The 27,981-nt window shown below is 41.8% G+C and overlaps 1 protein-coding gene across 2 annotated transcripts in view; it reads left to right on the plus strand.

Moving 5' to 3' along the window:
• LOC144491691 (guanine nucleotide-binding protein G(i) subunit alpha-2) overlaps nt 1-27,981 on the plus strand; it is a 238,866-nt gene that overhangs the window by 52,986 nt on the left and 157,899 nt on the right. Inside the window, exon 1 of one of the 2 annotated variants that reach the window (XM_078209875.1) lies at nt 22,296-22,352. The exons of the other annotated variant lie outside the window; for it this stretch is intronic. Coding sequence (XP_078066001.1) covers nt 22,316-22,352 — 37 coding nt within the window. The 5' untranslated portion in view covers nt 22,296-22,315. Of the gene's footprint in view, nt 1-22,295; nt 22,353-27,981 lie in introns of those variants that run through there. 2 annotated transcript variants of the gene reach the window in all.

The following is a 27,981-nucleotide window of genomic DNA, read 5'->3' on the forward strand; positions in this document are numbered from 1 at the left end:
ACTGCATCCCATTGTATTTTCTGGTCGCTAAATGTTCAACTGTTTCCAACACTACTTGTTAATCTTGGCCACAACAGTTGAGAAACAGGAAAATAAATCACAAGGTCAAACCTTTGTCCTCATGGTGCATCGAAGCAGCAACGCGCTGCTTCACCCTGGAAGAAGAAATCTGCTTAGTTGTTGTCATGTTGTGTTTCTTTGGTTCGTTTATCAGCTTGGATAATTGGTTTCTGCTGTTTGTTCAGTTCACTGTGCCAAAGCTCTGTTATCGTCTCTGTTTTAACAATGCAAATGGAGGATTGGAGAAGGAAACTGCTGATTATTCAATCTGTTTACATGAGAAACTTTACCATATCCTATCACCTCTGTCTTTACTGCCTTGCGCTATCTCCTGGTACTGAAACAATTTTGACTTAAAATTTTCCTCATTTTTAAATCCTTTCATCACTCGCCCAATCTCTGTCGCCTCTAGGACCCCCACCAGTTCCTTTAACTTTGGCCTCCCTTCCTCCCTTTGCAGCAACATTATGATACAGCCTCTACTTGTTTGTAATCTAGGCCCTGGAATTCACCCCCTCAAAACCAGTTCAACTCCGCCTTCCCCTTTTTAAAATCACCCATAATGCCCATTTCTTTGTCCAAGCTTTTGGCAATCAGTACAAAGAACAAAGAACAATACAGCACAGGAAACAGGCCCTCCAAGCCCGCGCCACTCCCTGGTCCAAATTAGATCATTCTTTTGTATCCCTCCATTCCCACTCCGTTCATGTGGCTATCTAGATAAGTCTTAAACGTTCCCAGTGTGTCCGCCTCCACCACCTTGCCCGGCAGCGCATTCCAGGCCCCCACCACCCTCTGTGTAAAATACGTCCTTCTGATATCCGTGTTAAACTCCCCCCCCCCCCCTCAACCTATGACCCCTCGTGAACGTAACCACCGACCTGGGAAAAAGCTTCCCACTGTTCACCCTATCTATGCCTTTCATAATTTTATACACCTCTATTAGGTCACCCCTCATCCTCCGTCTTTCCAGTGAGAACAACCCCAGTTTACCCGATCTCTCCTCATAGCTAAGCCCCTCCATACCAGGCAACATCCTGGTAAACCTCCTCTGCACTCTCTCCAAAGCCTCCATGAGCTTCTGGTAGTGTGGCGACCAGAACTGGTCGCAGTATTCCAAATGCGGCCGAACCAACGTTCTATACAACTGCAACATCAGACCCCAACTTTTATACTCTATGCCCCGTCTTATAAAGCCAAGCATGCCATATGTCTTATTCACTACTTTCTCCACCTGTGACTTCACCTTCAAGGATCTGTGGACTTGCACACCCAGGTCCCTCTGCGTATCTACACCCTTTATGGTTCTGCCATTTATCGTATAGCTCCCCCCTACGTTAGTTCTACCAAAATGCAAAGTCTCATTCCCTGTTGCAGTTGCACCTCTGAAGTGCCTCGAGATATTGTCTAGATTAAAGGTGCTGCTATATTGATGCAAGTTGTAAGAATTTGAAATCATCTGAATCTTTGACTTGTGTGCTCCAATTTGCCTGACATGATTTCTATACAATGTAGCATTCTACCATAATGATGATGCAGTGTTAATATCACTAGGCAAGGGCGGCATAGTGGTTAGCACTGCTGCCTCACAGTGCCAGGGACTTGGGTTCGATTCCGGCCTTTGGGTGACTGTCTGTCAGTGTGCAGTTTGCGCATTCTCCCTGTATCTGCCTGGGTTTCCTCCGGGTGTTCTGGTTTCCTTCCACAGTCTAAAGATGTGCAGGTTAGGTGGATTGGCCATGGTAAATGCATGGTGTTATGGGCATAGCACGGAGGAGAGGGCCTGGGTGGGATGCTCCTTCAGCGAGTCGGTGCAGACTCGATGGGTCGGATGGCCTTTTTCTGCACTGGCCCAAAAGGGCATTAGTAAGCCAGATGGGCTTTTACAATAATGATATTTTCATAGTCACTGTTACTGAGGCTAGCTTTCAATTCCAGGTTTTTAATTAACTGAATTGAAATTCCATCAGCTGCTGTAATGTGATTTGTACCCATGTCCCCTGGGCGTCTGGATTAACCATAAAAATCTGCCGTCCTCGCCTGATCTGGCCTACATGTCTCCAGATTCTCAGCAATGTGGTTGACTCTTAACTCTGAAATGGCCTAGCAAGCCACTCTGTTCAAGGGCAATTAGGGATGGGAAACACCTGCTGGCCTCACCACTGACACCCAGAGAATAAAAAATCTTTTGCTTGTACAATTGTATGTGAACGTGTGCCTGAACTGCAGAACAAGATGACATTGTTTAAAAAGACTGAAATTATGGAAACTTTCTCTGTATCTGTATTGCCCAATGTGCACAAATCTCTATCACATGTAATATTTGATGAAATAAGGTTTGAAAATTACATGGACGTTTCTGTACAAGTATTTCATCTTGTCTTTTTAGCTGTTTAATGCTGTTTTGAGTATCAATAGCAAAACTGGTATTTCCTTTAATGCTATTTGCTGTAAAATAAAATCGCTTGATGGCCTGTTGAGCTTTGGAAAGTGTTAATTTCTGGCTGCTGTGATCAATCTTTTGTAATGCTGCAGAGAGTGAAGTTGCTGAATTCTCCCTCAGTGTACCCGAATAGGTGCCGGAGTGTGGCAATGAGGGGATTTTCACAATAGCTTCATTGCAGTGTTAATAAATAAACTTAAAACTTAAACTTAAGTGTAAAATCATGAGTTTACGTGACTGAGATTTATTAGGGCGTTCGTTACATTGAATTACACACTTGTTTCAACTTCTTTGTTGTCAGAATATTCTCTACCTGAGAAGTCAGAAGAAACAAACCCATAATATTTTTGGTATCAACAACACAACATAAAACTCTTTCTGCCACATTAGTAACTGTTATCATAGTAGATATGAAATGTGTCAAAGAACAGGTAAGCAGCAAGTCACACTTGGGGTCAGTATAATTAAGTGAACGTTCAGTTCAGATTGCATGATATACAAGCTAATTATAGAATCATAATGCACAGAAGGGGGGGTATTTGGCCCATTGTACCCAGGCCTGCTCTCTGCAAAGAGTTTGTCCAATTAGTTCCACTCCCCTGCTCTTTTTTGGTGCCCTCCTTAAGTTTATACCTGGTTCCTTTTTGAAAGTTGGTACTAATGACCCCTCAGTATTGCAAAAATTGGAAGTCATTTTGTGAACTGGGAGAACCCTCCAGGGAGCTACTGCTTCCTTGGGTTGACATTCTCACCGTACTAGTCAGATGCTGGTGAATCATTCAAAACTATCCCATCCGAAAAGGTGTAGGGAGCACCTGTCATCCGGTAAAGATGTTACCCATTATCAAACTGTTACACATTATCAAACAGCTGATATTTTCATGTGGGATGGAGTCAGCTCAAGGTTGTTATCTCAACTGTGTTCAAACAACTGCCAATGATATCAGCTTCAGATACAAATAGATTGCAGCATGAACTCAGCGTTAATGATTTCTTTGGAGACATGGTAATTGCTGCAGATGTCAGGAACTTTACAATTGCTGTAGAAGGGCACTGAAGAACACAGAAATTATTTTTAAAAACCTGAACGTTGAGTCAATGGCCTTGTATCGAGGGGAGGAAATAAAAGGTGGTGTTACCATTTATTACTTTGTTTCTGAATGCAGTATTGCACTTCCTGGTTTCTGTTCCCCAATCATTTAAAGTGGCTAGCTTTCCTCATCCACCCCAAACTCCATAACTCTTGTGGTGTTGGTCATGTCTCGTGTAGAAAACCATGTGATCTTCTGCATTGGTCATGCTTCAGTGGTTTGCTTTGATTAAATGCCTTCAGTATAAATCGCAAAAGCCATTCAACTTTAATCTGTGGAGTTTAGGGATTGATGCTTGTTAGAGAATGAGGTAGTGAAAATATAATGCCAATAGTGTTGGCCCTTGTAAATTTTTTTCAAGGAAGGATTAGAAACTAATCTACATAACGTGAATTGCCAAATATATGTAGTGATGGTATCCTGAACTTGATTCAATTTGTCTTAACTTGGTTAACACACTGTCTTAAACCAAACACACTCCTTGCATTATTTCGGTTCTAAGTTGTGCTGGTTGAGAGATGTATAAGTAAAATAAATCTCACTATTTTCTCTCATTGCCTCGTAAACGTCAAAGAAAATATTTGATCTGCCATTGGCAGAGCCAGAGACCAAGTGCATCCTTTCTGTAAAGGGTTTTCTTTTGTCTATGTTATCCCACAGAAAGCAGAATCTGCTCCCGGATCTCTACCAATATTGGGAGGGCATATGAGTAGCTGGGGTGAAATCTCGCCCTGTTTGTTCTTCCAAAAGACATGTTGGTTAGGCGCATTGACCATGCTAAATTCTTCCTCAGTGTACCCAAACAGGTGCTGGAGTATGGCGACTAGGATATTTTCACAGTAACTTCATTGCAATGTTAATGTAAGTCTACTTGTGACACTAATAAATAAACTTTAAACTTAACTATGGGGATTTGGTTGATTTACTTGCCACTTCTGTGAACATTGGAGGAGCTGTAAATGGTAAAAACGTTGGGAACAGAGTGGGCCATTTAGCCCCTCATTCTACCAGATCCTGGCTGATCTGTATGTTAACAACATTTTCCCATCTTTCCTTGATATTTGCAGCTAACAAAAAACCTGTCCATCTCTACTTTGAAAGTTCCAATTGCCATGGTGTCATGGCCTCATGGTCTTTTAGGGAGGCAGTTGCACATTTCTGCACCATTTTGCATGAAAATGGTAGCTCAGCCTCCAGCCAGTTATTGGTAGTTAATCACCCTGGCAGTCAAGGCTGCTCCACATTTGAGCTGGAACTGCCTTTTGAGTGAAAATGTTGATCTCCAGGAAATTTCAATTCCATTGTGCACTGGAAACAATTGAAAACAGATGTTTCAGCAATTTGGTAAAATTATGTAACTGTGCCTCTAATATAACACGCATTGCCCACGGTGCACTCGGTGGAAAGGTCAGGAAATGTATCCAATTTATGACGTGCTTCTCGCAATCTGCTTTATACTGGGGCTTGCAGGGGCAGCATTGTGGAGAGGATCTGGTGTTTTTGGCCCTTGTTCGTATCATGCAGTGACAGTTGGCAATATTGTACAATCCTCAGTCTGCCCTCCTGTAACCTCTGCTCACCTGTTTTCATTGAAGACACTGCACTTTGATTGCATTTCTCTGCATTTACAGATGAAAGCCATTTTAGATCGCACACAGCATGTGCTTCAAATAAAGGTTCGGCTTGAAAATTGTGCACCTTTTGAATCCTTCTGACAGCTTATGTTTCCAACCCCTGCTCACTGATCTCAGAACTAAATGTTGTAAAACATTTTGTGCAAGTACTGGTAAGAACATAAGAAATGGGAGCAGGAACATACACCACATGGCACAGTGAGCCAGTTCCACCATTCAGTGCAATCATGGCTGATCTTGGGGAGTGGGGGGTTGGAGGTGGTGTCTGTCTGGATCTTTCACAGTTATGATGTGGAGATGCCGGCGTTGGACTGGGGTAAACACAGTAAGAAGTTTAACAACACCAGGTTAAAGTCCAACAGGTTTATTTGGTAGCAAAAGCCACACAAGCTTTCGAGGCTCTGAGCCCCTTCTTCAGGTGAGTGGGAATTCTGTTCACAAGTTCTGTTTGTGAACAGAATTCCCACTCACCTGAAGAAGGGGCTCAGAGCCTCGAAAGCTTGTGTGGCTTTTGCTACCAAATAAACCTGTTGGACTTTAACCTGGTGTTGTTAAACTTCTTACTGTCTTTCACAGTTACCCAGATGTTGCAAGATTCTTCTAACTTTGGGTAACTATTTGTGTAACACGACTGGAATCATCCAAAGTCTGCAATTTAAATCACATTTTTGGATTGTTCCCAGTGCAGGGCAATTTGCCAGAGGAAGTTTGCACTTCTGGGCAATTGCCATGCAAACATTTACCTGGTAAGCTCCAAGAGGGATTCCCCCAGGACATATTTGGGTAACTCCCACCATAACCGACAGAGGAGCCCAGAAGTTACAACCCATTGTTTATAGGTCCAAAGTGTTCTGTATGTTAGGAAGGTAAATGTCGTTTTAAGGGATTGATATTTGTATCAGCAAACCATAGAAATAAAGTAAAAACAAATTATTGCAGATGCTGAAATCTGAAACAAAACAAAAAATGTTGGAAAATCTCAGCAGGTCTGACCACATCTGTGAAATAACGTACAGTTTAAGGTGAGTTTAATTGAGTGCTTCTGTGCCTGGAAGGAACCTGTAGTTAGATTCATGCTGGACGAAGGTGTTTGTATGTGTGGGGGTTGGTTAAGTTCAGCTGTGACTCTATTGTGCTTAAAGAGAGCTATGGTGTGAAACATCAATAGGTCAGCAGAGGTATACAGGCATTGTTTCGCAATTGGGGCCTTGTAAGGATGAAAAAAATGCTTTCCTTTGTTCTTTGTTTTTTAAAAAAATTGAAAACCAGAACAATAACAGATAGAAAGCCAGAGGGGGAACATTTCTCAGCTTTGCTCGAAGCAGGAAAAGCTGTACAATGGAATAATGTGCAAGAAAGCAAGCTCCAAGGAACAAAAGGACAGTTGGTTCTGGAAATAAAACAGGATACACAGATAAAGCTGAGAAGACTTTAACTGGTGAGAAGCTAGAGAATGGTTTCTAAAGTTTGGAATGTCTTACTGCAATCTATGAAACAAATTTTAAAATAATTGGGAAGAATGTATTGGCTGGATATCAGAATTTGTGTAACAGTGGAAGTCAGTCAAGACAAAAATCCTAAAAAGGTTGGTGCAAAATCTTGAGGTGAATCCACTGTTAAAGGTGGAGAGGAAGCTTAGTAAAAGAGTCAATTGTAAAACTTGCACTGGATTTTGGAATATAACCTGCCAATGGAAAGCTTTATTATGAGAGACGGTTGTAAGGCCTGCTTTTGGGAGTGGAGATTGGAAACTCTTATCTGACAATCATCAGGGAGTGAGGGTGTGGATTCTGAGGAGAAAACGGCCAACTTGGGTTCAGAGCGGACTGTGTGTTTGACCACAGTCAATCTGTCTGGTTTAAAAAAGGACTTTGTGTGGTAAGAAGACTATTGTAGCTTCAAATGTACTTGTCATCCCTGTTGATCTTAAAACCTATGTATATCCACGTTTGATTTTTTAAAAATAAACGTAAAAGTTACAGTCGTTTGAGCCAGGGTTCCGTTCTGGGATCCTTCGATCCAATTATAAGACCAACTGTGACTGTAACATGTAAGCAATGTGCACACAAGACTTTACAGCTCTGGGAATGGGAAGGATAAACCATGCCACCATATCACCAGCGGCCAAGGGTAATCTCTGATTTAGCTGTATCCCATGATCTGTTTCTAAAGTGCCTTGCCACTGATTTTTTTTAAAAACCTATTGCATCACTCAGCATTTCACAAATATGTTTGTTTTTGCTTTTAATAACAACATTACATTGTTCCATAGAATATTATGAGCCCCAATGATCACAATGGACGTTTTCCATTAAAATGTAATCAAATCTGCTTTGGAATGATGCATCTTCATAACTGCCTGCAGCAAATGGGAGGGGAGCGGGATAAATAGATGTAATTTCTTGCATTGCGACAAAATGGAACATAAATGCACTCCTTTTCTCTTCGGCAAAATAACAAACCTTCTATATTGCAAAAGTAATGAGTAATTTTCACACCCTGGATCTCTACAGGTGAGCGGATTTCTGAGCGAGTGAGTGACCTGTTCCCAGACAGCTTTTGATTTTGCTTCAATGTAGTATCTCTGAAGTTGCACTCCTCAGTTTCTGCATCTTATCCTCTTGCTCCTGTTTTATGCAAGTGATTTTCGAACTGCATTACTGTGTAAAAAGTCTCTGTCTGCAGGTGTCCATTTGAATGGTTCTACCATTGCAATGTTTTGTTTATATCCAGCAAAATAAAATCTTTGTACACGAGGGACCCAAAGCTATTTAGTGGCCACTGAATTTCTTTGGAGCAAAGTGGGAGGATTTGCTCTCTGAAGGATACTTTATGGACATAAATATTGCTTGTGCTAGATTTAGTTTTCCCTTTCAAATATTCTCATTGGTTGTGGGGAGGGTGTTAACCAACAGCTATTTGTTCTATTATGAATAGATGTTAATTAAGTAATTAGTGAGGGAAATGAGTTGAAACAGTTGTGAAGAAACATACAGGATTCTTGGCTTTATAATTAGAAGCATAGAGTGCAAAAACAAGAAAGTTACCCAGACCTCTACAGATCATTGTTTCAACCTCCAGTCTGGACACCATATTTAGGAAGGATTTAGGAAGGCCTTGGATTATGTGCAGAGCTGATTTACAGAAATGGGATGAGGGACTTCAGTTATGTGCCAGCAAGGCAAGCTGGGACTGCTCTCCTTAGAATAGAACAGGTGAAGGAGAAATTAATAGAATTGTTTAAAAATTAGTAAATGTTTTGATGGAAGAAGCTGTATTGATTGACAGGAGGGTTTTGACAGGAACCCTGATAACCAGGGTTCATACAATTTAAGTTTATAAAAGGACCGGAGGAGTTGACCATTTTTTAATGTAGCAATTTGTGATCTATTGTGAAACAAAAACTGAAAATGCTGGGACATCTCAGCAGGTCTGACGGCATCTATGGAGGGAGAACAGAGCTAACGTTTCGAGTCAGGATGAACCTTCATCAGAACTGTGATCTAATTATGATTGCATTGCCTAAAAAGTCTGGTGGAAACCGATTCAATAACAACTTTTAAAGGAAATTGAAAATTTACTTGAAAATGAAAAATTTGCAAGCTTCTAGGTGAAGAGGAGGTTGCTGGTATTAATTGGGCAAATTACTGGCATAATAAGCCAAATGACATCCTGTGCTGTAAGAGTCTGATTCTATTCATTTTTGTTCCTCGCTTCTCCATTATGTCTGATTTTTTTTTTAGCTGGTGATACTATTTTTCACAATACTTCAAACAATGGAGGGAAGAAGAAATTGGCTTTTATTGTCAGTAGGGTGAACTCGCAGCAGTAGGAGCAGTCATCGTGTCAAATCCTTGTACTCCCAGCAGGCAACAAAATCCTACATACTGTTTGACAGCTCACCACTTTGGAGAGAGGTTTGTTGTGCAGTTCAGAAATTTGTTTCATTCTCTGGAAAAAAAATTCTGAGACTACTTTTGCTCCCAACTTTGTCAGGAGATTGCAGAGGGGGAACACAAGAGGCTAAGTGCGGTTCTCCGTGAAATTTGAGGTCAGAGTAGGTTTCATAAATTACTTAAATATTTCAAGTGAGGTAGGCATGCATTATGTCAGCCAGCTGCTGCAGTTCACAGGAGTAATTTTTGTATCTGATATAAATCATGACTTTATATGACATTGAGGTTGACTTCTGTGTTTGTGCGCATTTATAAGACTGGCTGTGATTATGAATAGTTATGTAACTGAGCAGCAGATGTGATCTCCTGGTTCTCAACTGAGATTCCATTTTATCTCCAGTGTTTTCTCAGATTAAATATTGGAAAGAATAATTTGAGGTTGCTAACACGAGGGAGCTGACAGAAACACAAAGATTTGTGGGACAGAATGTGACCATTCAGTGACATTTTATCCAGCGTATTTTAGGTAGCTAAATTTCTCCCATTTATTTCAGTAGTGACACAGGAAGTTTAGGAGATGACGAACGATGAAGAGATTTTAATGCGTTTGGTAATGAGATGTTGCAAGCGAGTTTGCATGGATAAAATTAAAGCTGGAAGCCACCCCCCCCTTACTGTTAGAGTTTATTTATTAGTCACAAATAGGCTGACATTTACATTGCAATGAAGTCACTGTGAAAATCCCCTAGTCGCCACACTCTGGCACCTGTTCAGGTACACTGAGGGAGAATTTAGTATGGCCAATGCACCTAACCAACACATCTTTGGACTGTGGAGGAAACCAGAGCACCCGGGGGAAACCCACACAGACACGAGGAGAATGTGCAAACTCCACACACAGTGACCCAAGCCGGGAATCGAACCCGGGTCCCTAGTGCTGTGAGGCAGCAGTGCTAACCACTGTGCTACCGTGCCGCCCCTGCTGGAGCAGGGAATGGGGAATCTCTTAGTATGACAGAGAGTAAGTTCAGGGAGGTACTTGCAGCATAGAATGGAGTAGTTTCTGAGAGGTGTTTGGAGGATTTTGAAATTATGTTGGAGACAGGAAACTAATAGAGGTGATGAGTGCATGGACTTTGTTCTGGATGCCATATGATCTATAGATTTCTGAATGAATTAAAGTTTGTGTGTGAGGTTAGGGAGATTTTGACATGACTAATATGTGGATGATTCACAGAGGAGGATGTAGGTTTACTGCAGTTAACAAATAGAAGTATTTTTCTGGGCAGGTTTGAAGGTCAGCTTGCATTTAATAGATTCAGTCAATGTGGGATGTTAGTGGTGGGATGCAGTTTGGGGGGGGGCATGGAAGTAGGATTTAACTCGGTATCTGTGACTTGAAGTGCACAGCAAAAGTTTGAAAAGTTAACTTGAGTCTTTCAGTGCTATGCTAAGCAAAATCCTGACTCACCCATATCAGCTAATGGTTGAACATCAAGGTGGCGGTCATTGAGGCAAGGCTTGGTGTGGAGCTGGATGTCTACATAAGACTGGGAACTGACCTGAGTTGATATGAGCAGCTCCATATGTCAAGTAGTGCTAAATATCTGTTTTGAACGTTGATGAAACATCAGAGGCGTCAATGTTCAGAGCTTATTGAGAATCATTGTGAATTTAGCTATTGATTCTTGGAGTTGGAAGTCTTTGGGTGGCATCTGCCTTTGAAATGGCCATTTGTGACCACATCTGTGACCATTCTACAAAACTGCTTAGCAGTACAGATTCCTGTTGTGTTTGTGACCAGAGAATCTTTTCTGGGAACTGCAGGGAACTTTGTTGTTTGCAACCTAGCATTTATTTTAAAGAAAAAAAAATCCCCACTAATGGGATGACAGTGAGTTACTCGAGCGAATACCAGTAACTGGTCTATGCAGACCAGGAAGGTTTCAGATTTGATCTGCTTGCTGGTGATCTCCACAGGGAGCAGTTGATCTCTGTACCTCTGGCTTGGTGCTAAAAATAGGCCAAAGCTTGTGCTTCTGATTTCCAACAAACCGCATGGGATAACTGCGTGTATCTGGACACAGGATGAGGACAGACTTGGCAATGATGTGCCCAGCAGTTCAATTGCCTGTCGGCTTTCATTGTAAGGTTTTGAAGTGGGGAAAAATAGCCACTTGGGTAAGGTTTTAGAGGAACGGGCAACCAAGCATTGAGGCCTCAGGAAAGAAGGTGGAATAATGTTCAGTTATGGGCAATAGAGTGTGGAGACGTATATTATTTTATACAAAGGAGGGCAGTCCAAATATGCCAGCTTTACGAGTTTACAGGATAAATGCAATTTGTGCTTTTCAGGTTTATTTTCTCATCTTGAATCAAATGTGTTCAGTGAAGGAAATTACAAAGCTGTGTTTCTGAGGTCAGGCTGCTTTTGTTTATAGAAAGGAAGTCAAAATAGTATTTATCAGGAGCACGCATGCAAGTTAATTTAAATCAATGTCAAATCTAGAAGAAACATGCATTTAAAGTTTCAGTTGAAAACCATATTAACTTCCTACCTTTATTTCATATCAAGTTGTACTGATTTTTTTTCTTCTATGGGATGTAAGTGTCGCTGGCTAGGCCAGCATTTATTGCCCATGCCTAATTGCTCTTGAGAGGGTGATGGTTGAGTTACTGCCGCAAGTTGATCTTTTCACCTGTATCTTGGCAACTGGCGTTGACAAATTTGAAATATTCAAATACTCAAAAATGACTTTATTTTGATAAATTTGTGAATGTGGGTAATGCTGATGATAAAAATTAGTAATGTGCCCCAAAAAGGAGCTGCGGGCTGATTTTCCAGATGGAAACTTTATTGTGCCTTCCTTGAAAAATGCTGGAATTCCTGAATGCAGGAATCTAGGTTCATTGGAGAGGAATTGGGAGCCATTTTTCTTTTAAATAAGGCCCAGCAGATGCTGAAAACTTTTATATTAAGGAGTACTTTTTCCAATTGCTGCTGTTTTTAAAAAAAAAATAAGGCTGTTGTCGACTAAATTTTAATGAACTTTCATCTTTTAATAATGTCAGAACTCAAACCTTCGTCCTTGTCTTGTTTCGGACTTCAGTGTGTAAAGGTGGGCCTTTCCAGTAGGTTTTTTTCTGTTTTACACAGTTTTAACAATTGATAAAAGCACGTGACTTCTGCCAGGTGTCTTATATTCATTATTGCAGCCTTCTGTGTTAAAAATGGAGCACACTATTTCAGACATGTAGCCTCTTTCTGCTTGTATTCACTTGATTTTTTTTGTGCTTCTACATTGTCGATCACTGTTGCTTTGCTCAATTGTATGCTTTTCTTTCCTATCATCAAGACCAGTAATCTCATTGCTGTCCAAGAACTCTTGAAACATGACCACCCTGAATCTCATATAGAAATGAATCTCGAGTCACATGACAGGAATAACAGATTAACTTTCCGTGCATCCTTAAATCACCAGCTGACACTTCAATCTGGCTTTGACAGGCTGAATGCCCCTGCAAGTTCAGCACATCAGTGTGCTTTTCTTGTGATGTGAAATTGCATCATTACTCATGTGTGATGCACTGAACCAGCTCAGCTTCTATTCTCAATCTGGGCTAGAACCTCCACATTCAAGTTACTTTGGAATTTATAGTGGATGGATACACTATTCTATTCCTCAGGACTCCTACAGTCTTGTTGGAGGAGGCATGGAATGATCTTGCATATGAATAGAATATAAAATGTAGAACACACTAGAGGTGGGCTTGATGTCATTTCCTGGAACATCTAGGATAATGAAAAGTATCTTTATGTTCCCTCTTTATTCTGGGGCTTGATTGTCAGCTACATGTTGGATTGACACCCGTGTGATTTAGTGAAAAAATGGATCAGATTTGTAAAACATTGCAACAGGATCAGATTAGTCAGTATGTGGTGGGCATGCGTGAGGGTAGGAATTGAAATAAATGCCATCTTTATTAGAGTATGCAGTGCAAAATATAGGAGTCTTAAGAATTCAAACATAACCAATTCTCTCTTTTGGTCTCTAGTGATCAGTAAAATGTAAACATCTGGCTGTGTTTTTGACAAAAGTCTAGAATAATATTCAATAACCTGCAGACTCTATGCTACCTTTAAATGTAGAAAATTGTCCAAAGTCATTTCACAGGAATGTAGTCAGATGCAAATTGACATTCACCCAAATGAGGAAGCATTAGGACGAGTGACTACCTTGGTCAAAGAGAGATTTTAGGGGGCTTCTTGAGGATGAGAGTTTTAAGTTTGGGTTGCGTACCATTGTAAGCCAGCAAGTACAGGGTTGAGCAGGATTATGCAGGTTAGGATATGGACAGCAGAGTTCCGGAGGAACTTAATTTTCTAGAGAGTGTCAGATGGAGACAGGCCTGGAGAGTTTCAGAATGGACATGTCTAAGGGTGGTAAAAGCATGGTTGAGGGTTTCAGCAGCAGATAGGCTGAGACATGGTAGGAGCTGACCAATTCTGGAGAAGACTGTAAGCAGTCTTTGAGCCCAACATATACCCTCATCATCACAATGTCAAATAAATGCCAAGCTTGTGAATAGTCTGGTTCAGCCTGGGACAGTGACTGGCAAGGGGAGGGGGGTGATGAAGGCTTTATTTAATTGAGGCTCATCCCAAACTGGATATCAACCAAGCAAGTTGATAACGCAAACATCGCAGAGGTCAGGAAAAGTAGTGTTGAGGAAATGCTGGGAGTCATGTGGAATTTGCTATTGTCAGGTGTTGTTGAAGGGCAGCCTGCAGATGTGCAATAGTAAGAAGTTGAACAACACCAGGTTAAAGTCCAACAGGTTTATTTGGTAGCAAAAGCCACACAAGCTTTCGGAGCTCCAAGCCCCTTCTTCAGGTGAATGGGAATTCTGTTCACAAACAGGGCATATAAAGACACAGACTCAATTTACATGAATAATGGTTGGAATGTGAATACTTACAGCTAATCAAGTCTTTAAGAAACAAACAACGTGAATGGAGAGAGCATCAAGACAGGCTAAAAAGATGTGTATTGTCTCTAGACAAGACAGCCAGTGAAGCCAGTGAAACTCTGCAGGTCCAGGCAAACTGTGGGGGTTACAAATAGTGTGACATGAACCCAATATCCCGGTTGAGGCCGTCCTCGTGTGTGCGGAACTTGGCTATCAGTTTCTGCTCAGCGACTGTGCGCCGTCGTGTGTCGCGAAGGCCGCCTTGGAGAACGCTTACCCAAATATCAGAGGCCGAATGCCCGTGACCACTGAAGTGCTCCCCAACAGGAAGAGAACAGTCTTGCCTGGTGATTGTCGAGCGGTGTTCATTCATCCATTGTCGCAGCGTCTGCATAGTTTCCCCAATGTACCATGCCTCGGGACATCCTTTCTTGCAGCGTATCAGGTAGACAACGTTGGCCGAGTTGCAAGAGTATGTACCGTGTACCTGGTGGATGGTGTTCTCACGTGAGATGATGGCATCTGTGTCGATGATCTGGCACGTCTTGCAGAGGTTGCTGTGGAGTCGTGGTCACTGTTCTCCTGAAGGCTGGGTAGTTTGCTGCGGACAATGGTCTGTTTGAGGTTGTGCGGTTGTTTGAAGGCAAGAAGTGGGGGTGTGGGGATGGCCTTGGCGAGATGTTCGTCTTCATCAATGACATGTTGAAGGCTCCGGAGGAGATGCCGTAGCTTCTCCGCTCCGGGGAAGTACTGGACGCCGAAGGGTACTCTGTCCACCGTGTCCCGTGTTTGACTTTTGAGGAGGTCGGTGCGGTTTTTCGCTGTGGCGCGTTGGAACTGTTGATCAATGAGTCGAGCGCTATATCCTGTTCTTATGGGGGCATCTTTCAGCGTCTGGAGGTGTCTGTTGCGATCCTCCTCATCCGAGCAGATCCTGTGTATACGGAGGGCTTGTCCGTAGGGGCTTCTTTAACGTGTTTAGGGTGGAAGCTGGAGAAGTGGAGCATCGTGCAATAGGACAGGACCAAGGTTGGGTCTTTGGGAAATTCCAGATGCAATGGTGTGGGGTGCCATTTTATCAAGGCACTACACTATGGCAGTCGGTTTAATTCAGTTGGCTGGACGGCTGGTTAGTGATGCAGAGCGATGCCACAGCGCAGGTTCAATTACTGTACTGGCTGAGATTATTCATGAAGGCCTTGGCTTTTCAACCTTGCCCCTCGCCTGAGTTGTGGTGACCTTCAGGTTAAATCACCACCAGTCAGCTCTCCCCCTCGGAGGAGAGCAGCCTCCGGCCATCTGGGACTATGGAGACTTTACCTTTTACACTATGACTCGATTGATACGAGTGGAAACAGCTGAGGGCAGTCCCACTAAACTGGGCAACTGAGCGATCTTGGAGAATGATGGCATGGTCAAAGACAATAGACAGGTCGAGGAGAGATAATGTACTGCAGTTATAGTCATTGATGGCCTTCATTATGGCTGCAGCAAGAGTGGTTCAGACAGTTGCTAGAAAGATAGGTATGGTTTTGGAAGGTGACAATATATTCACAAGCTTATAGTAAAGTGATGACATCCTTTTAACAATTTACCCATTTGAATATTGTGGACAGAAAGGAGTATTTTTCATTTAAAATGCTCCATGTGCTCTGTGCATAGAGAGAACCTTGTATGGATTTGTAAACTAGTAAATCAGATTGTTCGGACGTTATACTATTCCTGCTACGATGTAGTCTGCTGTCTTTTTTGTGTACAGTAATGGTAACACTTTCTAGCTTGCAATCCTCAGATGGAGACCAGTTAAAGCGATAGAATTAGCTTTGAGCTCAGGGGAAATTGGACTAAAAAGGTTTTGCACTTAATTAACAAAACCATTACACCTGAGCTGTGGATTTCAGCCTGAATGCCTGGGGACTGGCACAAGTGATAATCCTGCAGTCACTTATTTTATATTAATTATTTTATGGAGTGTAACTTTTACCCATGCCATTTCAGTACATGTAGAAATTTGATGTAATGTTGCCCATTGAATGCATTTCAGTTTAACACAGATTTGTTGTCTCCTTGTTCAAGTGGCCTTTCTGCAATTGTGAACCTAGGAAACAATGGTGACTGGTGTATTCAACTGTGCAAGACTGCATGTTAAATCCAACCCTCTTTGTCCAACATCTGCAGGTGACGTTCCAGCGAGGATTAAGGCAGAGTAATAACAATGGGACCATACCCCACCCCTCCACAATGTTGCAGCCAGTTATGACTAGCTGCTTTTATGTTGGCTCAGAATGTTGGCTCAGAAGGTTTTCCTCAGTGGTAACACTCGGGTTATGTTTTCATGCCTCACTCCAGAAACTTAAGCTAATGCTGGACCCTTGCAATACTGAGCAGAGGCTGCATTGTCAAGCTGAGCTACAATTGGGTAATGATTTTAAAATGGCTGCCTCTGCTCCCCCTCAATGTAAAAAATAATCATGCCATGATTCAAAGATGAGCAATGTGGTTCTCCTGGTGTCCTAGCCAACATCCATCCCTAGCGTAACTCCATGAAAGTAGATGACTTAATCATTTATTATGTTTTGATGTTTCTGGAACATTGCTGAGCGCAAATCCGCTGCTGGTTTTGCCAGCAACTGTGTTGGCAATTTAAATCCTGTTCGTTGGCTGCGCAACACTTTGCGGAAGTCCTGAGTGTGTGGCATGAGGTATATAAATGCAAGTTCTTTCTTTACTTTAGCTTGGCATTGACAACAAAGAGGTTGGAGGCCACTGGTTTGTATAGTGCACTACATTTGTTTCCTGTGCAAATGGCGTGCAGCTCATTAAGGTGCGTATACTTGTGCCAAAAACACAAAGCCGTCCATGAAAGAGAATTTGGAGTCAGGGCTGAATCAGCCGCAGAGCAAATCCACTCCAAGGTTATTGAATTGCTTGTCAATCATGACAGTGAAAAGCAGCAACAATGCACAATAGAACCATCGGAAAGACTGATAGCTGGAGAAAAGAACCAAGGGAGTATTAAAGCCCCAGAAAAAATACCTGCTGAATGTGATAAGATGTTTCACAGTGTGGGAGTAGTGTTGCACAATCCATTAGTGTTCTAAAATGGTTCCTTTTGATCATTTGGAATGTCAGTCACTGTTGAATGCCAAAGGGACATATTGGGTGTGTTAAATCTTCGCTCCAAATTATTGATTAGTGCTTGTCGCCTCTATTCAGAGCTCACTTGTCGAAAATATTGGTCTCTTCTGGAGACCCCCTCCTTGAGGTGAAACACTTAGGAAACAGATGTCACTGTTCTGTGGTCAGAAATCCTCACTTCCTTGGCCCTTATCCACAATAATGAGCTCTAAATGCTTGCACGCTGCAGCAGTCTTCAGTTAATACCAGATTGGCTATTTTAAGATTGCGTTCTTTTGTTGATTGTCTTAACCTACTTGTCTCTTCTGCTTCACTGTACTGGTGTGGCTTCATATGGTTTTTGTATCTGAAATGGAATGTGGTATTTTATTAATTAAATTTAGAAAGGTAGAGGAAGCCAAGCCAAGGAATTGAGGAAATGTCTGAGACATCAGATAGTGAATGAAGCAGGAAAGAGGCGGTATTTATAAGGGACACAAAAAGCAGGCAAAAGTTGAATACCGTGAATTGGAAGGTTCCTACAGAGCGATTGTTATCCACTGTTATCAATTGGAGGAATAATTATCTAAACTTTTGCCATGCATCTATCAGAGCGCCATTATTGGAGTGCCAGGCCACTGTCTGGAAGATAATACTTTAGGAATGGGTTAAAATTAAGCAGCTGAGGCAAAAATCAAAATCTTTGAAAAGAATCTACAAGATTTTGAAAGAATGATTGCCACGGGGAGCCGATAGCCTAGTGGTATTATTGCTAGAATATTAACCCAGAAACTCAGCCAATGTTCTGGGGTCCCAGGTTCGAATCCCACAGCTGATGGTGGAATTTGAATTCAATAGAAAGAATCTGGAATTAAGAATCTACTGATGACCAGGAAACCATTGTCCATTGTCGGAAAAACCCATCTGGTTCACTAATGTCCTTTCGGGAAGGAAATCTGCCATCCTTCTCATATCCCATAAATGAATTTAAAACAAAAATTCCATCAAGATTTTCAGTTGACTGGCATCAATCACATTGATTACTGTTAAGTTTTGTTGCCATCCAGAATCACAAATGGTAGAATGCTGAAAGCTAGTTCTATATCTTGATATAAATAAGCACTGCGGACTGCTAGAGATCCAGTATTCATAACTGTTTTCAGAGATGGATCTGCAATAAAAGTTATCTCATTAATATGCTAAACAAGGAAACACTCATCTGCTTATTGTTAATGCCTGTTATACATGGGGTGTGAGATGAGGAAAAGAAAGATGTAGATTTATAGAATGCCTTTCACATTCATCCCACAGTGCTTTACAGCCAGTGAAGTACTTTTTGAAGTGAAGTCACTGTTGTAATGTAGGAACCATGACAGCCAATTTGTGCACAGCGTCCCACAGACGGCAATAGTGAATTTGTCTGAGACGCAAAAACTGGCCAGGACACAGCAAAGAGCATCCCTGCTTGTTGTATGAAATAGCGTGATGGATTTTTGACTTTTGTCTGAGTAGGCGAGATCTCAGTTTGATGTCTCATCCCTGACATTACAGTGCTCTCTGTTGGCTTAGATTTCTATGCTTGGGTCGGTGGACTGAAAATTGAACCCATGAAATTCTGACCCTGAAGTGAGAGTGCTGCAAATGGCTGTCACTGATGTATAATGTAATGAGTAGCAGCCCTCGAATTGCTGCCATTTTCTCTTCCCCTCTCTGCCTGCCTTGTCTTCCTATGCTGAAGCACAGTTGCTTTAGGTGATGGTTCAAAGGACAGTAATGGCCTCCTTTTGCCCACTATCTTGTGCAGTCAATCAAAGTTGAGTGCAAATCCTGTCCTTATGACTCTGGGATCTATCACCACTGGGCTTAATAGTATCCTTGCCTGAGAATCTACCCTTGCGTGCTTTCAGCAGCAGTTTCTGAATAGTCAGCTGGAGTGGGAAACATATTTTGGGTGATGCAATCCAATTATAATAATCCCATGGCCATTTGGTTGAAATGTTCTTTTCAAAGTGCCCCGTCTCATTACACTGCACCTAGTAAGCTTCTCCCAGTACCCTGCAGCACCATAGAAAGGCATCATTTTGTGAAACATTTCTCAGCTGAAGGATTGAGGACGGTCTGAGGGAAGGCCAAATCAAGCCTGTTTCATTTCACTTCGTGGAGATGCCTTTTGTTACCAAATAAACCTGTTGGACTTTAACCTGGTGTTGTTAAACTTCTTACCTCATTTCACTTCGCCAAAGGATATTTGGGTGGAATTACTGCAACATGAGGATCATGTCACCCCCTTGGATGTAGAGCAGGAAGGGAGGAAGAGCCATCAAGAGAGAGCCGTAAAATGGGACTGCAGGTTCCAATGAGAAGAGCTCTAAATGTATTTTTGAAGTAGCACTTCAGATCTAAATGCTGTAGCAATTATTTTGGATTGTGAAGTATAGCACCAGGCATTTTTCTTTGCTGAATTGTAAGCGCACCGCAATGAAAGCTTTGATAAGATTACAGCCAGGGGTTATTGCACCTACAGTGAAATTTGAGTCCGATTTTGTGCATGTCAGTAGTTTTACTTGTGCAGAGTGATTTAGAATAGATTTTTATGCGCACCTGAGAATATGCTGAACTGTTGTGTTGCTATTGAAAAACATGATCCTTTCTGCAATTGTATATAAGTCGTGTGCCTGCATTTCTCTGGACTGCAATTAGATGTTTGGAATTGGAGAAAATGGGGAAGTGTGCAGAATGTTCTTTCTTCAAAGCAGATTAATGTGAACTTGTGAATAAACACTGAAGTCCAGTTTGAATTCATTGCAGGTTTTCTTATACCGTGGTCTCGTGCAAGGATATGAGGGGAAGGAGGGGGATCAGGATATTGAATTTGATCAGCCATGGTCATAATGAATAGTGGAGCCGGCTCGGAAGGGCCGATTGGCCTACTCCTGCTTCTGGTTTCTATGTTTTTTAAGTATGTGGCACAGTTGAAGCTAGGGGTTTGGGTGAAGAGTTGGGTGTGGCGCAGAGTGCGGTGGTGAAGTAGAGCTCTGTTGAGAATCATTCAGCTTTCTGGTTGAAATGACATGCTAATAAAAATTTAAACAACTTGATTTTGCGCCAACCACTCCCATAAGTGCTGTTGCTCCATTGTTGAAGCCTAAAACACTGCACACACAGCATTGAGCAAGTAGTATTGAAGCATTTAAGGGAAAACTAGACAAGTACATGATGGAGAGAGTTAAGATGATAGGGTTTGGTAAAACAGGGTGCTAGGTTTGTGTGGAGCATAAGTACAGATGCTGACCAATTTGGTTTAGTTTATTTCTGTGTACACTGAAGACCAAGTTCCTAATTCAGACCAGTTTTGTGGAAAATGTTCGGCATCTGTATGCAAATTTATGATTCATGATCACTCTCATTTGGATGCAGTGGGTAAACCTAGCACGTAGTGGCTATTAGGAGAGCCCTATAAATCTGAGACTGATTATGGTCTCCTGGACATTTGTGATAATCTAATTAGGTGCAACCTGTTTGCACTAGAATTGTTGATGTCTGTTTTGCAAGAGCCAGCATAGCAGTCAGTAATATTTCAATCTGTTCTCCTGATCGCTGGACAAACAATCTCTCTCTGTACTATCTGATATCTATAGCAGTTTGGAACAGCAAATTTGTGGTCAAAAATAAATTTTAGAATTTTATCATGCTAATTATGGCTCAGAAGAGGCCGATGAAGATGAATACTTTACCCAGAGTGATATGAAACATTCATCATAGATATCATAGAATTTACAATGCAGAAGGAGACCATTTATAAAGTTGAGGGAACTGGGGCTTTTCTCTTTAGAGCGGAGGAGGATGAGAGGCGACTTAGAAGTTTATAAGATGATGAGGGGGATAGATAGAGTGGACGTTCAGAGACTATTTCCTCGGGTGGATGTAGCTGTTACTAGGGAGCATAACTATAAGGTTCATGGTGGGAGATATAGGAGGGATGTCCGAGGTAGGTTCTTTACTCAGAGAGTGGTTGGGGTGTGGAATGGACTGCCTGCTGTGATAGTGGAGTCGGACACTTTAGGAATTTTCAAGCGGTTATTGGATAGGCACATGGAGCACACCAGAATGATAGGGAGTGGGATAGCTTGATCTTGGTTTCAGACAAAGCTCGGCACAACATCGAGGGCCGAAGGGCCTGTGCTGTGCTGTACTGTTCTATGTTCTATATTTGGCCCATCGAGCCTGCACCGACAACAATCCCACCCAGGTCCTATTCCCGTAACCCCATATATTTACCCTCGTACTCCCCCGATACTAAGGGGCAAATTATTATCGCCAATCAATCTAACCTGCACATCTTTGGACTGTGGGAGGAAACCAGAACACCCGGAGGAAACCCATGCAGACACGGAGAGAATATGCAAACTCCACACAGACAGTGACCCGAGGCCAAATTGAACACGGGTCCCTGGCTCTGTGAAGCAACAGTGATAACCATCGTGACAGACATTGGTGGTAGTTGAAATGATTAACATAAGTGTCTTTGAGGGGAAGAGAGAGGGTGAAAGGAAAAGAAGGCTATGTTGCCAGGGTGTAATGAAATAAGGTGGAGGAGGCTTGAGTGGAGAGAAAACACCAGTTGAGCCAGATGACCTGTTCTTGTGCTGCAAAGTCTCCCTGTAAACCAACTTTCCCAAGATAGAATAATGAACAAGTGTTTAGAAAATCAGGTAAATTGATGAATGCCCTAACCTAGTTTTCAGGGGCAGCAGCAGAGTCTGATACAAACTCCAGCTGCTGCTTCCCTTCTGAGTTCAGCCAACCTATAGGAGACAACTAGCAGGAGCCAAGCTTTACCCGCAAGGTTCTAGAATTACTTGAGGGAAAAGAAGCTGCACGTTGTGGGGAGTAAGAGTGATTTTGAAATATGTCCTCAATGTGTATATAATTGGATTCATTTATCCCCTGTTCTCGTAGTGGGACAGTTGTGTTGATGTCATATTTTGAATCTCAGCCATGACTTATTTCGGCTATGTAAATGAGCTCATATGATCAAATGGTTGTTTGAACAAGACGGGAGGGACATATTTTTGACAGCGAAAGTCGGGGTAATGAAGTGAAATGTTGGCTTTTCATAAAAGGACCTGTTACTTGCCAGGTTTGTCGGTCTGTTTCTGGGATTCTTTTTATATTTAAGAACTGTAGGGTGTCTGTCGTACGAGTTGACTGAGACCATATGTGTCTGAATCTCACTTTGTACCTTAACGCAGTACAAATGTTCATTGTTCAACATTAGTGCTCTGTACCACAGAGAGTAAACTGCTTGCATGTTTGAATAGCATCAGAATTCTTGGCAGTTCCGTGACCCTGGGACATTTGTTATTCTAACTGCTGCTTGTCTGGGTGGGTGGGTGGGTGGGTGGGTGAGTGGTGGAGGCAGGGGCAGCGCACAGTTACTAGCTTTTGATGAATTTATCGTTGTTCATGGACAGTTCAGACATCTGGACCATTGCATTCTAGGACATTGTAAAATCTTGGGGCAAATTCTATTTCGTCTGTAGCCTCCTTCAACCTGCTTTGCAAGATTTTAAACTTTGCCATCATCCACAAAGTTGAGGAATTGCAGAAATTAAAACAATTAGTTTTTGGATTTTAATTAAAATCTAATGTTCAGCATTTTCATGCTTTCCTGATTCCATTTGGCACTGGTTTATTGGATGCTTTTGATGCATATCTCAACATTTGAATATGGGTGGTGTTGCAGGAGAACAGTTGGTCCACTGATTAGCCTTGGTTGCATCCCATGTTGTAAATTTAGAATAATGGCAAAAAGTAATGTTTTGCACCTTGTCTGTTTTTAATTTTGTGTACCATTAATTAATCAGTTACATTTCTAGATGGAGGGTCAAGGGTTACTCTGTTATAGTCAGTTTGATAAGGGATGAACATGGGCTGAAGTTAGTGTTCTCTTATGACATTAAGTTCTTAGCATTCACTGAAGTTTGTGCCGGTTGTGTCTAACATGTACTGTTCAGAGTTCATGAGCTGCTTTTTTGTACTTTCTAGGAAGATTTTCACCTGTTTTCATTAACTGGTGGGGGTTAAGGCAGATCAAAAGCTTTGTTTGAATTAAGTGTTACTGTGCCCCCTTTGAACTGCGGTGATGCTGGATTTTATTTTATGGCGCATTAAAGTAGGAGTATATACTTGCCGTGTGTATTTTATATGTAACCTGAGAGTGATTTAAAAGTTTAGAATGCAGCAGCAAAATGGCAAGCAAGTAAATGATAGTGAGCAGCTCCAGTCGAACAGACTAAACCACAGCTGAAGTTGGACGACTTTGGTGTTTTTCCCCAAGTTTCCAGGATAGAGTTTAAACGCTTCAATTGAAACAAAGTGTTGAGGCCATTAGATGAAAGAAACACTAGGGCCCTTTGAGATGTAAACCATTGAGAAATGTAGTCTTCCTAAAAGCTTCTGTCTATCCTGGCAAGGTACAAGCTCCACCCCCAGCTGTATTTGAAAACAAAAGCTTTTGAGTTAGAAGCCACATGCCTTCCCTCATTTCAAAAATCCTAGCTCCAGCCGCAGGATAGTACTCGAGGCTCATTATAAAATAATCGATCTGGGCCAAGGCCTTCTCATCACCTAAGCTTGATCATTGGTCCAGATTTTGCCATCAGCAGCGAAGAGGTGATGCACATATGTTGAGATTGAAGAGACTTTCTTGCAAGATTTAGTGGATCATCAATGAGAGGGCTAAGTAACCAATCAGATTGAAGAATCTCTCAGACAGCAAACCAGGAAGTAAAATGCACTGATGCCATTCATTTTACAGAGAGTGAAATAGAAACAGAAGTATTCAAAATAAAATCTGTAAATCTTTATCGTAGCATAATTAGTTTTTCAGTGATTGTGACTTAGCACACCATTTAAAAACTCAGTTATACCTCATTCAGCAAGGCTTAATCTTTTGCAAGGTTTTTACAGCAAAAATAGTGTGTAAAATGTTGAAATTCATGTCAAATAATTGATTCTGTGCTGATTGAATGTGTGAAGACTGCGTAGCAGTGCATAGTTTGGGGGAGTAGTGGGAGGTGGAGCAGGATATCATTGCGAATATCTGAATTTCCACATTGAGCTGCATATTTATGGATGCCAAATGTTGCTATCCATTTTACACAGTAATGGTGGTGACTGCTGACTCTTTCAGCGTTATCACAACTGCAAATTCTAACCTATTCTACTCCTCTTCTGGGAGCAGTCTACTCATTTTACTGTGAACTGGACCAGCGACCACAAGAACAGGTCAGAGGTTGGGAATTCTGTGGAGAATAACTCGCCTCCCGAATCCTCAAAGTCTGTCTACCATCTAAAAGGCACAAGTCAGGTTAGTAATGGAATACTGTCCACTTTCCTGGATACAGAGTACAGCTCCATCAACACTCAAGAAGCTCAACACCATCCAGGGCAAAGTGGCCCGCTTGATTAACACTTCATCCACCACCTTCAACATCCATTCACTCCATCACCAACGCACAGTGGCAGCAGTATGTATCATTTGCAAGATGCACTACAGCAACTCAGCAAAGCCCCTTCAACAGCACCTTTAATCTGTGACACCACCAAGAACAACCAGATACATAAGAACACCATCTACAAGTTCCCCTCCAAGTCACACACCATCCTGACTTGGGACTATATTGCTGTTCTTTCACTGTCACTGACTCAAAATCCTGGAGCTCCTTTTCTAACAGCACTGTGGGTGTACCTACACCATATGGACTGCAGCAGTTCAAGAAGGCAGCTCACCAGCTTCGCAAGGGTCATTAGGGATGAGCAATAAGAATACGGATTTGTAGGAATCAGTAGGCCTTTGAAAATGCTGGAACAGTTGAGAGGCATCTCTCGTACCAAAATCCTGGTCTCCTAGGACACATGTAGTTGGTTGAGTTGGTTAATTTGGTTAGCTTTGTGACAATGGCATGTTTTGAGATTACTCTGACCAATTTTCATAGGAAAAGTGCAATTAGATTTAAATTTTGGGTTTTCGGAGCAGACTGTATTTGCATAAGTTTTAAATGAATGAGTTCAGCCTTTCATCAGTGCCTCGCTGGTTGTATGCACTGGGTGGAGTTACTTCACGCTTTTTGTCTCCCCCACCTCGTTACAAATTTGTTGTCACATGAATGCACATAGAAGTGATGTTGGCTGGGAGAGTGTTGGATAGAGAACCCGTTGAGAATTTTTTGAGACTGTAGTGCATTTGATGATTTGAATGGTGCTGTAAACCATGAGGGGAAAAAAAACTTCATTTGTTTACTCAATCGTCCAAACCCAAAAGGGTGTTTTACAGTTGTGAGCATGTTCCCCCAAATTATTTGCATTTGTAATACTTACAACTTATTGTACATGAGTGGATATCTCTCCAAACTCCTTTCCTGTCAGCTTGAGTTATGCTTCAGAAGCAGCTCAGTTTATGTTTTGTTAAGCGATGCTGTATTTTGCGCATAATTCTGTGGCTAGGTTAACACACAGTGAAGTGAAATAGTATTTTACTTTGCAGCGCACAGTGCAGTAACAAATCAGTTGAAATCACAATTCAGTCTGTCAGAGTCCCCACCCCCCCCCCGCCCAAAATCTTGCAAATTAGTGGACAAATTAGTTCTATATGTTTCATCTATCCTCATTTGATGTGGAAAGCTGGAATGTCTTCCAGGACGCAGGTGATATTGCACCCTTGTAGGAACAAGAAAGTTTTGCAATTTAACCCTTGGCAGCCGCCTTTGAGCTAATAACACTGCACCATTGATCGCTGGCTGACAAAGCCTCACTGCTCTCTCTACTTGTTTAATTGCTTGGCTGCTGAAAGATTTATGTGACATAAAGGACATGTTCATGCAGTGACTGTCAGAGGACTTTTGTTCTTTTGCGGGGGGAGAAAAAGACCTTGAAGGAGGAAAAAAAATAAAGAAAAGTGCTTTGATTTATTTAAGCTGGCAGCTGCAAACAAATATTGTAAGCAATTTGTACTTGTCAGTGAAAGTGGACTTGTTTTTGGCATTTGTTACCAGCTGCAACGTTGTTTCTTCTGAATGCAAAAACTCTCCCAATGTATTTCTGCTCTTGAGCGGGTGGGGATGGGAGAGTAATGGGGGGGCAGTAGTGGGAGCAGTTAACAAAATTGTTGGTCTCTGCAGGAAATTGTTTCCTGGGATAAGGGGAGAAACTTGTGGTGCTTTGTGTAGTTTATGGCACCATGTGCTTCTCTGTGTGATGAATTCTCCAACTGTACACATGTGCAGGTTGCTTTAAGAGATGGTCACATGCTTTGGTGATGTCATTAGGGTGTTTGCAGAAACTGCTGTTTTACTTTCAGTTCATATTCTGCTCAGAGCAGTGAACGTCTGTTTGACTAAAACCTGTGTGTTAGATTGAGCCTACTATGATGACCACAGGAGATCACCAATAGGTCTCCCCGTGGATCACATGGAATAAGAGCTCCCCTATTGGGTGGGTGCAGACTCGCCCAATAAGGAAGGAACAGCGGGGGTTTAAAACCAGCTGGCTCCACACAGGTCAGCAGTCGAAAGACTTGGGGGGGCTGACCTGTATACTGCAGCCGCTGAGATTGAGATAGGGTAGAAATGATCTGAGGTTGCACTTGTTCAAGGAAATGGAATGGTATAACCAAAGGAGAAGAAACTATTGGATGATGCGTGAGGACTTGAGTTGATAGAATGTGCACCAAATATTTTGGAGAAGTGCTTTCAAGTAGTTGGCTTACAGCAAAGGATTGGCATTTGCATAGATGTAAGAATTTGAGAGTTTTACACACTAAAATCACCCTTGCATATGTGAAATGTTTTCTAAAATAGTTATTCAAAGTCTGTGGGCAGTATTCTGGTAAGAAGTTTAACAACCAGGTTAAAGCCTGGTCTTTAGCCTGTCTTGATGCTCTCTCCACTCACATTGTTTGTATCTTAAAGACTTGATTAGTTGTAAGTATTCGCATTCCAACCATTATTCATGTAAATTGAGTTTGTGTCTTTATATGCCCTGTTTGTGAACAGAATTCCCACTCACCTGAGGAAGGGGCTTAAGGCTCCGAAAGCTTGAGTGGCTTTTGCTACCAAATAAACCTATTGGACTTTAACCTGTAGTTGTTAAACTTCTTACTCTGTTTACCCCAGTCCAACGCCGGCATCTCCACATCATGGCAGTATTCTGGGCAGATGAATTTACTGTAAGGAGGATGGGTTCCTCTAAATTAGTGTCACTGGAAAGTGTCTGAAATAAAAGGGTAGAAGTCTGAATATGCACTGGTGCAATGGGCTTTAATCTTTATTGGAAGATTCTTCAGTCAGCTGATTATCTGGGTCATGGGTGTGTCTCCTTGCACTGTCTGTCAGTTAGTTCTCCTACCCACTTCTCTCAATGTCCTCAGCACTGCAAGTGAAAATGAGGTAGAAAAATGGACTAGTGTCTAAAGTTAGTGCTGTAGCTTCTGATTTAAGAGTTAATGCTGACTAGGTGATGTAACCAAGTCTAGTTAGTGTCGCTGCTGTTTTTATGGTTACCATAGAAACAGTGAAATCTGGCACGTGCTTTTATGGCAGAACAAAAGAGTTTTATCGTAGATGAAGACAGGATTGGTCTATTATTTGGTTAAACAAAGCTGTAGGATTTTAAACTTCCATCTTGATTTACTACAGGCAAACTCAGGCCAGTAAAGCACTTTGGTTCTAAAACACATGACCTGCTTTGTGTGATTTTGCACCAAATTG

This window comes from Mustelus asterias, chromosome 3 (genome assembly GCF_964213995.1).
Source record: "Mustelus asterias chromosome 3, sMusAst1.hap1.1, whole genome shotgun sequence".
NCBI lineage: Eukaryota > Metazoa > Chordata > Chondrichthyes > Carcharhiniformes > Triakidae > Mustelus > Mustelus asterias.